Here is a 12,384-nt window from a genome sequence, read left to right on the forward strand (position 1 = left end):
CTTCCTCCGGTGGTCCAGGTTGTTTCTTTGCCGGCTCAGGTGTCCCCTCCTCTGCGGTGCAATCCTGATGGTGCTTCTCGGACGGTCTCTCAACTCACGACCCCTCCTTCCATTGGAGCCACTGAGTTGCGAGAGAAGTTGCGCTCTTCTTTCCCCGTGGTCTCGAAGCCATGTCAAAGTTATATCAAGAAGGCGAGGATACTTAGGGAAGGGGTTTCGTTGAAGTGGAACGATGTGCTTCTATCAGATTCCCTGAAAGCCTCGAAGTTGGTTGCTGACTTAGCTGTTAATAAGGTTGCGGTTGCAGAGCCTCCAGTGAAGACGGGCATTCTTAGAAAGGGGTTTCTTAACCCTCGCCCAAAGATGCCAGCTACTCTCGCTTCGCCTCGGAAGGTCTTTGATGTTGGGATGGTTGGGATGGTTGGGCCTTCCTCTCCTCCTAGAGGTTGTTCCATTTCTTCACCTGTTGAGGGTAATAGTTTCTCCCAATCTCGGAATTGGCCGATCGGTTTTGATCATAACGGGGAGATTGTGGTTTGGGAGGAGGACGTTGATCTTTGGGATGTTTCGCCTTTGGATTGGGCGTTAGAGGGCGCTTTTGGGGACGAGGCGTTGGCCATTCGGGATGCCATGGAAGAAGAATTTCAGCGTGACAAGATGATATCGCGCCAAAAGTCCAAAGGCAAGAGGGAGCTTCTAAACCTGCATAGCTCTATCAACTATGGCAACGCTAAATCTTCCGCTAGGCGTAGGAAAGGAAAGGGCCTTATGTTGTAGAGTTGTGTGCTTGGGTGGGTTTGTGGGCCATTTCTCGGGTTCGGTTTTTGCTTGGATTATTTTGAGGGGTATTTCTCTTGGGTTTTTCTCGGGTTCTAGGGGTTTTTTTTTCTTTTGGGTTTAGGGGGTCTTGTTGGGGGGTTTTTGGGGTTGGTTTGGGTGCTTTTAGGGTTTTTTTTTGGTATTCGAGGGTTACTATTGGGGGTTTCTTTTGTTTTGTGAAGGTTTCTATTATGCTTGTTAGGGGTTTTCTTGTGGGTTCCTTGTGGTTTTATTGGGTTTTTTATGTGGGCTAGCTGAGTTGCTTCTGTGTATATATCCTGTGTACTAAGGGGCGCCTTACGCTTTTTTAATGAAATTCTTACTTATCAAAAAAAAAAAAAAAAATAGAAAATTGCAGAGTTTGGTTGTATGTAGAAGTTTGCAATTGTCTGTGTAAGTTTGTTGTTTGTAATGTAGTAGTTTGATATCAGGTTGTAATTTTGTAAAGTAAGGGTGTTGGATGTTTGAGGTGGTAGGTGTCTTTGTTAGAAGCTGCTGTTGTTAAGCAGCTGAGGTCCAGTTTTTAACTGGAGTGTCTGGTTGTAGTGTGTTCGTTTGTTTTAGTAAAAGTTGCTTCTTCATAAAAAAAAAAAAAACACGAATTATCCCAAAAGCTCAAGTTTATCGGAATTTTAATAAATGTTTTAACACCCCCACTCACGTGTAGGACCAAACAACACGTGGACCATAATAATTGAAATGGGGGATAAATTGTAGAGTTAAGGTTGGAACTTAGGACCTCGGTTTTGATACCATATTCGTGCATGTTGAAAAATCAATCGCCTCATAGCACACGCACTCGGCAATTACTGGATCACCTCAGATTCTGGGGGTGGCCCTAGGGATTATTATGCAAGTGGAGTTCTCGACTTGCATTGTGTGAGGTACTTGTTGAGGCTTCGCTTGCCACTTGAACTCCTCTCTTGGGGCTACCGAAAGCATTTTCATTTACTTTGTAACTAAGTGTATTGCACTTTACTTTTCGGTGTAGGGGTACTTTTTTCATTAAGCTTGAATTTCTCTTTGTCAAGCATGAACCATTCCTCCATTCCCCAACCCCGGGAAAAGAATAGTAAAAGAAACACAAAAGAGAATAAAACACATGCTTTCGTCTTCAAAGGGGATGAAAATTAATTGCGGTTGTGGTCATGAACATGTTACAAATGGCTTGTAATTTAAGTGCTGCTGTCCTAAATCTAGTCTTGTATGGTAATATTCTCTTTGAAACTATTTCAGTTTTCCGAGAAATAAGAATGGATTATGAAAGATATTTTTTCATTTTGTTCTTTGCTTTGGGTTGAAATCAAAAAGAATATTGGTAGATTGCTGTGTTGTCTATAAAAAGGCAGTTGTGTGGGGCTGGTATTAGAAGTGTGTGTGTGTGTGTGTTTTTTTTTTGATGATGAGGAATCATTTCAAGGCAGAGTCACTTCATGTACCCACACCTGTTGGGTAAATCTCGAACTCGTGCAAAGTTCCCTCTCCACACGGATCGGGTAATACTTCGGCTTCGCCGATAGGCTAGCTCTAAGGAACGATTTGCACCCAAGGGGATAGAAGTTTTAGTAATAGTTTTGGTGGCAATGGACATAATTGCTGTGATTAGGGTGATGGGTCTAGCAATCACATCTGTGCCATTGAAGTGGTAGTGGATTGGGATTGGTAGAGCTTGATGGTGATTTTTACTGGAGGAAGTGTTGGTGGTGAATACAAGAGCAGAAGGAGGTGATGCTTATAGTGGTTTTTAATGAAGGTGGTGCAGATTTCAATGGGGGTGGGGTTGACAGTTATCATCAATAGGGGTTGTGCAGATTTCTGTGGAGTTGGTGGTTATACCTTACTGTCCAGTGGTGTTGCTGTTGGAGGTGGTGTTAGATGTCAATGCGTGTTGGTTGTAGTTGTTATCCAAACACTTTATTTATCTATCTTTCTAGGAAAAAATTTCTTGAGGTTGTTCATGCATTATACTGTACCATTTTTCCTTTTGACTTGTCATGTTTTTCTATTAATAGCTTTTGTCATCTAGAATAATTGTATACAAAAACTCTTTGTTTTTAGTATGCATACAAATACTAAAATGATCTTATGCAGTTTTCCTTATTTTGAATGTTTATAGTTCCATAATGCTCTCTATGGGGATGCTAAAGGCTGGGCTAGGAGATTTTATTCTTTTCTCCAACAATATATTCCTGGTGTCATGAATCCTCATACTAAAGTTGTGCAACAATGGAACAAATTTTTTGTCATTTCTTGCTTGGTGGCAATTTTTGTGGACCCATTGTTTTTCTTCTTGTTGTCTGTACTAGAGGTATGCTTCTCATCCTTATTTATTTTTTAAAAGATAATCTTTTTATGTATAAAGTTAGATTCATTTTGAAGTTATTAATGTTGATGGGTTGTGCACTTGATAAGGCTCTACTCATATGGTGTCTCAAAATTTTAACATAGGTATAATGAGATTTATAAGAGCATCTCCAGCGATAATAGTCAAAGTAGCTATTAAAAAAGTATAACTCTCTATTTTAGCTACTGTTTTTTTTACTTTCTCTTCAACAGATTTTCTATTCTACTCTCTACTTGCATTAAAATATTATTTTGTATGGGAAAAAGTGTGAAAGAAATAGGGAGAAAGAGAAAGAGAAAGAAAGAAAAGGAGAGAGAATAATAAAAAACTCTTTGTAATGTGAATAGTGAATGGGTAGAAGAACCTATTTACTATTTACACTAGAAGGAAAAAATCTATTTTGCCTATTCTGCTGGAGACGAAAAATAGTTCATAATAGTCAAATTTGACTATTATGAACCATTTGTCTATTCTTTTAGAGATGCTCTAAGGGAGACTAAGTAAGGGATAGGCAAAAGCTATCCGATTCGGATGCCAATCCAAGAAATCCTGGAGCCATGATACAAGAGTCTCTAACAAAGTCATAAACCCTACATGATTGGGAGCTAACATTAGATGTGATGATCCGTTTGCATACCAAGTTGCTACCTCATAATTTTTGTTTTTTGTGTTTTGGGATTATTCTCAAATCTTATTAAGTCCAACATATGGATGCTAGATGATATTTGTTAATCGGTTTGCATGAGTAAATATGAATAGAAAGAGGAGGCTTGTTTCAATGATATATAGCCTACTTCACACATTTTATTATATATGTTGACAAATACACCAGACTGACTAAATACCCATGGACACCAAACTGTCCAAAATGCCCATATAACAAAATCCCAACAATCTCTTCTAACACTCCCCCTCAAATTGGAGCATATATACATATAAACCCTGCTTGGAATAAATAAACTCTAACCGATTCCAACACAGATTTTGTAAACATGTTAGCTAACTGGTCTGCTGACTTCACGAATGATCTAGATATATCTCAATTGAGTATCTTGTCTCGAATGATCGAGTGCTGAAGTAGAGTACAAGGTGATGGCTCATACCATTAGTAAATTGACATGGTTACAATATCCTGTAGTAGATTGTCTATCTAAGGGAGAACCTGCCTAACCTGCATCAGTAAAACCTTCTATCTTTAGATGTTCATTTGGTCTATATAGTATCTTAAGTCCAGGAGCTCTCTTCAAATATCGAATGATAAGGGTGACTGCTTCTCAATGTGAAACGCTAGGAGTCTCCAACAATTGATTAATAACACTAATTGCAAATTAAATATCTGGCATGATAATAGTAAGATAATTGAACTTACCAACTAAACCACGATACCTGCTAGGATCTTCAAACAATTCTCCTTCATTCTTCGATAGTTTCTGATTAGGATCCATTTGAACCTCAACATGACGAGCACCAAAAGACCTGTCTCTTCTAACAAATCAAGTACATACTTTCTTTGAGATGAATTAATACCTGTTTGAGATCTAGCAACTTCAATGCCCAAGAAATATCGAAGTTTGCCCAAATCCTCTGTATGAAACCTTTGCTGCAAAAATTGTTTCAATCGAGCAATGCCTCTTGAATCATCTCCGGTAATCATGATATCGTCCACATATACCACGAGAATATAGCCTACGCTAGCATGAAAGCTGCATACATCCCCTTTTGATTTCGCACAAGCCATTACATGATAGCCATTGCTTTCTTGGGATGTGGTTTTGAACCTTCCACCGAAACAATATAACCCAAGAATATAACTTTGTCGGCATGACAGAGCACCTCTTAAGATGTATATATGTTAGAATGCTTACTTTTTACTTTCCGATTTAAATATACTCCACAATAGCTTCTCTTATCTTTGTGTATACCATTAAAATATGATTTTTTACTTTTAATTTATTCTTTTTATATTCATTTCTTTTCTACAACCTAGTTCCATCGTCAACACTATAGCTCCTCCTCCCCCTCCCTCCCCAGCAACCACAACAACAACCAAAGCTCCCGTCTTCTTCTTCTTCTTCTTCTTCTTCTTCCTCCTCCTCCACCCCACCAAAACCATTCTTTCCATCCTACCTCTCTCCTCCACCCCCTCCCTCCCCAACTGCCCTCACCACCTTACTAGCCAACATCTCCAACCTCCTCTCCACCACCTCCACTGCCGACGACAAGGCCTCTCGCTCCAATATGCTCCGCTTGTACTCTGATGGGACCTTCAAGCCTCCTCCTCGCTCCAGCCTGTCCAACCCCAGCTCCGAGTTTCTCGTCTTGGGTCTTTTAGCTAATTCCCATGGAATTGTCGACGGGGAAGCAGAGAATTCGAATATTGTTGGAGTCTTGGCCTCGACCCAAAATCAGAAACTGGGTTCGCTAGAGCTCAAACTGCTTCCGAAGCACAGTTTCAAGTAGAGTTATGGAAGTGTTGGAGTGGGTTCTTCTGGGAATGAGGGAAAGGCAAGGGAGAAGGTTTTTTTGTTGAATAAAATAATAGATGGGGTAGCTACAGTGCTACCCAAGATCTTGGGTAGCATTGTAGCTCAAAGTTAGTTTTGGGAACACTTAGGGAATCTGCTGGAGATGGGTTTTTGGGGGTTATTATTAAATTTAGTGAAGGGAAAGGGGTTTAGGAAAGCTGCTGGGAGTGCTTTTAGAATGCTAGGCTTCAAAATGTTGTACTCTTCTAGAAGGAAATCTGTCCCTACTAGTTGTCATTCTCAGAATATTCTCCCCAATCATTGTAACTAATTCTCCTATATATGTGGAATGGATTGAGGGCAGCAAAGTGTGGGAGATACAACCGTTCTTTATTCAAGTTCTCTTCCATTTTCTTTTCTCTTAACATGGTATAAGATCTTGGTTGATCTTTCCCTTGCCTCTTGTAGCTTAAACTTCTTCTTCTTTCTTTCTTTTCTTTTCTTTTCTTTTTGTCTTCTTTTTTTTTTTTTTTTTTTTTTTTTTTTTTTTTTTCATTTCTAGTTTTTCGTCATTTCTCATTTTCGGGTTTCTGCATTTGGTTGATACGAGTTAAACACTTTTAGTATTTGCATAATGTCGTGCGGTGTATGAAGAAAACTGTTGAAGATATGCAGCTGAAATGTTTTGATTTCCTTTCCATACACGCTCTCATTTATTTTAATTCCATATTAGTGTGTTGCTTCTCTATATAAACAAGTGTAGATGTATCATTGAAGTATTGGAAATAATAAGATTTTTTCCTTTCTATCTTTCATCTTGGTACATGAGAATTTAGTTACACATGATTATGAAAAATAAAACCTAAACCTAATGAAAAACTAAACTAAAAGGGAGAAAATAAATGAAATTTCGTTTTTGGTCTCCCACCCTTTTTTTCTTGAGGCTTAGCAGTCTATTTATAGGGAGCAAGCAAACCCTAGAAGCCCTAGAGATCCCATAAAAATTGTACTTCAATCTCCTAGTCAAATTAGGAAGCAATCCTAGTACAAATCGGAATAGATTCGTCCAGATTTGCGTTCTTATATTGCGGGACACTTTTGGTATAGCAAACGTCCGAATTAGGAAAATCTTATTTCACAATGATTTGTAGTATTTTGAGTTAGCTTTCCAATGCCGCTGGTTTCACCTTAATCCAATATTTGAGATGAAAGTTATGTGCAAAATACTTAGACGTGTGCAGAATCTGAAATTTAATCCAATCCGACTTTGACTCCAATTAGAGAAATTTTGATTTAATCATTTCATTGATTTGGTTAAACATAACCACATCATCTAAGTCTTTTCAAAGTGTGCTTTTGTCCAAACTTTGCATTTTTCACCTTAAAGCTGCCCTTTTTTTTTAGCAACCTACAAAACACTAAAAATACAAATTTAACACAAAACATTAGATTAAGAAGCTAAAAAATTAACTAGTGTAAATTAAGGGGTTTAAATATACAATATTTAACACTCATCACAGGTATGAAGCATTGATGCATTCTTATCCTCAGCTATTGTAAACAAATGTGGGAACACATTTTCTAGGGCTCCACAAACCACAGCCAGTGCAGAAAACATTTGCCATCCATTCGTAATGCACTTCCATAGGCTACACCCATGTACCCCTCTCACCAGGGTTGAGGTTGTAGACTAAAGAGAATGTCTTGAATTTCGTTTTTGTTGCGTGAAGTCTTTTCTTGACAATCTTAGTTTAAGAAGAGAATGTAGAAGATGGAAAAGAAGATTTTTCTAAAACAGAAAAATATTAACTATGCAATAGATGAGGATCTAAAAAGATAAGAGGGTGGTTGACTTCAGAAGCAATAAAGTAGAATGAAAATTTGGAGAAGTCGGGCGTTGAGGCTCCATCTTTTTGAATAAATTTGCCTTTGAAAAATCAGATGATACGACAAGAATGTATGTTTCAGAACTCTAGAAAGAGCAGTAATCTGGCTAAGTCTAGTTGGGATGAGGTGGTTGGTAAGATTGAGAGGCGGCTGGCTAGCTGGAAGCGGTTGTATTTGTCGAAGGGTGGCAGAGTAACCCTTATAAAAAGCACTCTCTCTAATCTTCCTACGTACTTTCTTTCTCTACTCCCTATTCCTTCCAGTGTTGCTAGTCGTATTGAGAAGCTGCACCGAGATTTCTTGTGGGGTGGCATAGGTGAAGAATTTAAATTTCATCTGGTTAATTGAGCCAAAGTTTGTTCTCTTATTTCAAGTGGTGGTCTGGGCATCAGAAATTTGAGGATTTTCAATAAGGCTCTTTTAGGGAAGTGGCTGTGGCGTTATGCCTATAAGAGAGAGGCTTGGTGGAAATCTGTTGTGGACGCAAAGTACGGATCTACTTGAGATGGTTGGTGTTCTATAGATCCACTTGGGTCACACGGAGTGGGGTTATGGAAGAATATTAGGAAGGGATGAAGTTTGCTTTGCAGCCATACCAGACTTATTCTGGGAAATGGATCTAGGATCCGTTTTTGGGATGATGTGTGGTGTGGTGAGGTGCCTCTTAAGGAAACTTTCCTAGTTTTGTATGACATTGTGTGTGACAAGGATGCACATGTTGCAGACCATTTGGTTGTGGTGAGTGGGTCCTATCAGTGGGATGTTAGCTTCTTCCGAGCCGCCCACGACTAGGAGGTGGATGTTTTGGCTTCATTTTTCTCTTTGCTGTACTCAACCAGAGTGAATTGTGATGGGGAAGATCAGCTTTGGTGGTCTCCTTCTCACAAAGGGAAATTTGATGTTAGATCCTTCTATAAGGCTCTTGCTTGCAAAGAGGCTATTCATTTTCCCTGGAAAAGTATTTGGCGGACCAAGGTTCCCTTGAAAGTGGCTTTCTTTGTGGTACAAGAAGCATAGAGAAAACTGGAGGAAGAGGGAGGAGGAAAATAAAATTAGGACTGGATAGCAAATGGTCTTTCTACTATAAATCTATAAATCACATCTATTTTCTTTATTTAAAACATGCAATTTTTGGCTGAAAATATTTGTTGTTCATAGTCTCCATCTTCAGTGACCATGTTCCTAACTTTTTTTTTTTTTGATAAGTAATTTCAAATTCAATAAAAAGCGCAGAGGGGAGCAACCCTAATACACGGGAAGTATACAAGAGAGCCCCTAAACGGGAGGAACAGCTAATAAATTTAGGAAGTCTACAAAAGTAGAAACACCTAGGTGGCAAAGACGGGACGCTATCCAAAGATATAGCGTGTTAAGTACACGCTTCCTTAACACTACCATTACAGTTTCGACATCTTCAAAAAGCCTCGCATTCCGCTCCCGCCAAATGCTCCACAAAACACAATGAGGAACTAACCGCCAAACTTTTTTAGCTAGGCCATGCCCAAAAAATGCACCCCATGTAGTCAACAAATCCAACACCGTTTGTGGCATGACCCACTCAACTCCAAATAAAGAAAACATAAAACTCCAAAGCTCACGAGCGGCGTCGCAATGAAGTAACAGATGATCAATAGATTCCCCCTTCTTTTTACACATACAACACCACTCAATAACCATAATATTCCTCTTTCGCAGATTGTCATGGGTCAATATTTTTCCTAAAGCTGCCGACCATACAAAGAACGCCACCCTTGTCGGAGCCTTAGCACACCATATATTCTTCCACGGGAATGATGGGCCTTCTTTCCTACTAAGCACTTCATAATATGACCTTACTTCAAAAAAACCCCTTGTAGAAAGGTTCCAAACTAACTTGTCACCCTCTCCTTGTCGAATCGAAGTGGAGTACAACCGCTCGAAGAAAGAAAGCACCATCTCCATCTCCCAGTCCTGGAATTGCCGCGTAAAGAGAACATTCCAATGAATATTTCCATTCTGAACAGCCAAATTATCCACCACCATTGTAGCTTTGTTCCTCACAATACTTTTTTTTTTTTTTTTGATAAGTAATTGTAATTATGAAAATAAAAAGCGCAGAGGGGCGCAACCCTTATACACGGGAAGTATACAAGAGAACCCTTAAAAAGGACGAACAGAAATTGAATTTAAAAATTCTACAAAAGTAAAAGAACTCGAACTATAATAGGGCGCTATCCAATAAAACAAAGTATTGAGCCACCGCTTCCGTAGCTCCACCATGGGTGTCTCCACATCATCAAACAGTCGAGCGTTCCGTTCCTTCCAAATACACCACAGCATGCACACAGGAGCTAACCGCCAAGCCTTTACAGCATGCCCAACCTCAATCGTCCCCCCCCAACTATTCAGCAGCTCCAACACCGTACGAGGCATAACCCACTCAACCCCGAAAAGAATAAAGACGTAGCTCCAGAGGGCCCGGGCGAATTCACAGTGGAGCAAAAGATGATCAATAGACTCCCCGCTCTTCTGGCATAAACAACACCACTCAATCACTATCACCTTCCTCTTACGCAAGTTATCATGCGTCAGAATTTTGCCTAAAGCAGCTGACCAAACGAAGAAGGCCACCCTTGTTGGAGCCTTCACACGCAAATATTCTTCCAAGGGAAGCACGGAACCAAAGGGCCATCCTTCCTCATTAACTCTTTGTATAAGGATCTCACCTCAAAAACACCTTTTTTAGAGGGATTCCACACTAACCTGTCATCCTCCCCATGTCGGTTCGAAGTGGAGTATAGACGATCGAAGAAGGAAAGGACCATATCCAACTCCCAATCCTGAATATGTCGAGTGAAGAGAACATTCCATTGGATAACACCATTATGAGCCACCAAGTTATCTTCCACCATCGCGTCTTTAAACCTTGCAATTCTAAAGAGAGCAGGAAAGCATTGCTTCAAGGATCTATCCCCACACCACAAATCTTGCCAAAAACTAATGTGAGAACCATTCCCCACTTCAAATCGAATGAATTTTCGAAAATCCTCCCACCCCTTCCTAATATGCTTCCAAACACCTACTCCAAAGGATCCCAAAGCCTCTTTTGAACACCACCCCCCTTTTAGACTATCAAATTTGGCATGAATCACCGAACGCCATAAAGCCTCTCTCTCCCTACCATACCTCCATATCCACTTACCCAATAGAGCTCGATTGAATTGAATGAAATTTTGAACTCCCAACCCACCAGCATGCAAGGGTGAACAAATATTGTTCCAATTTACTAGATGAATTTTGGCCTCTTCACCCATGCCACCCCAAAGAAATTTCTTTCTAATTTTATCAAGACGATTAGCCACCCTCACTGGAATAGGAAACAAAGATAGGTAATAAGTGGGAATATTGGAGAGCGTACTATTGATAAGAGTCAACCGAGCACCCTTTGACAGATACATCCGTTTCCAACCCGCTAACCTCCTTTCCATTTTCTCAATAACAACATTCCAAATAGCGGTGGACTTATAAGAAGCACCCAACGGCAAGCCCAAGTAAGTCAAAGGCAAAGAAGCAACCCGACATCCAAGAAGATTCGCCAACCTTCCGACATTCTCTACTCCACCAATAGGAACAATTTCTGATTTTCCTAAATTGATTCTCAAACCAGAAGCTGCCTCAAAACCTAAGAAAATACATCTCAGATGTCGAATCTGTTCTTCTTGAGCTCCACAAAAGATCAGAGTGTCATCCGCAAACAGCAGATGATTCACAACAAAAGCCTCAGACTCCCTTGACCCCACTGAGAAACCTGTCAAATTACCTTGATCCAATGCAGCAGTCAACATCCGACTCAACGCCTCCATTACTACCACAAACAACAGAGGAGAAAGAGGATCTCCTTGTCGCAAACCACGAGAACTACTGAAAAAACCGGCTGGGGTTCCATTTACAAGAATAGAAAATCTCACCGAAGAAATACAAAAACGTATCCACTTTCTCCATTTATCCCCCAAACCACATCTCTGCAACAGATAAAGCAAAAAATCCCAGTTCACATGGTCATAAGCCTTCTCCAAATCCAGTTTACACAGAAGTCCAGTTTCCCCCGATCGAATATGACTATCCACACATTCGTTAGCAATAAGCACAGAGTCTAGTATTTGTCGGCCACCAATGAATGCATTATGAGAGTTGGAGATAATCTTGCCCACAACGGACCTGAATCTGTTAGCAAGAACCTTCGAAATAATCTTGTAAATCCCGCCAACCAAACTAATGGGGCGAAAATCTCTCGCATCCAAGGCACCATTCTTCTTAGGAATCAAGGAGACAAAAGTAGCATTCAGGCTCTTTTCGAGCTTGCCTCGGGCGTGGAATTCTGCAAAAACAGCTTTCAAAGCCTTCAATTTATTGGCCAAAACGAAGCTTGGCACACCAGAAAATTCGTAAGACATCCACCATTTTTGAACCTGCTCAACAAAACCTTCGTATTTCAACCACATGTTTTCAAACTTAAAATACCTTTTACCTCCCCTAGTGGTCCCACAATCCAATAATAAAGGAAAGTGATCCGAGAATAGCCTTGTCAATCTCCTTTGTGAAACCTCAGGATAACGATCCTCCCACTCTGAGGAAATTAAGAATCTATCTATTCTGGACCAAATAAGATCTTCCTGCCCATTAGACCAGGAAAATTGGCCATCTACAAGGGGTAAGTCCACCAGATTATGCGAGAAAATAAAGTCCGAGAATTCTTCCATAGCAACAGAGAAACCAGCACCCCTAGATCTCTCACTAGGAAAGCGAACCACATTAAAATCCCCCCCAATACACCAAGGCATCTCCCACCGACTCATCAGTCCAGCTAACTCATCCCACAAAGCCCTCCTC

The 12,384-nt window shown here is 40.2% G+C and overlaps 1 protein-coding gene across 3 annotated transcripts in view; it reads left to right on the forward strand.

The window, feature by feature from the left end:
• The window catches only part of LOC133867387 (probable cyclic nucleotide-gated ion channel 20, chloroplastic), a 66,729-nt gene that overhangs the window by 7,919 nt on the left and 46,426 nt on the right, over positions 1–12,384 (forward strand). For all 3 annotated transcript variants that reach the window (XM_062304126.1, XM_062304129.1, XM_062304128.1), the window contains exon 3: positions 2,936–3,127. In XM_062304126.1, coding sequence (XP_062160110.1) covers positions 2,936–3,127 — 192 coding nt within the window. The remainder of the gene's footprint in view (positions 1–2,935; positions 3,128–12,384) is intronic.

Source organism: Alnus glutinosa, chromosome 4 (genome assembly GCF_958979055.1).
Source record: "Alnus glutinosa chromosome 4, dhAlnGlut1.1, whole genome shotgun sequence".
Classification (NCBI taxonomy): domain Eukaryota; kingdom Viridiplantae; phylum Streptophyta; class Magnoliopsida; order Fagales; family Betulaceae; genus Alnus; species Alnus glutinosa.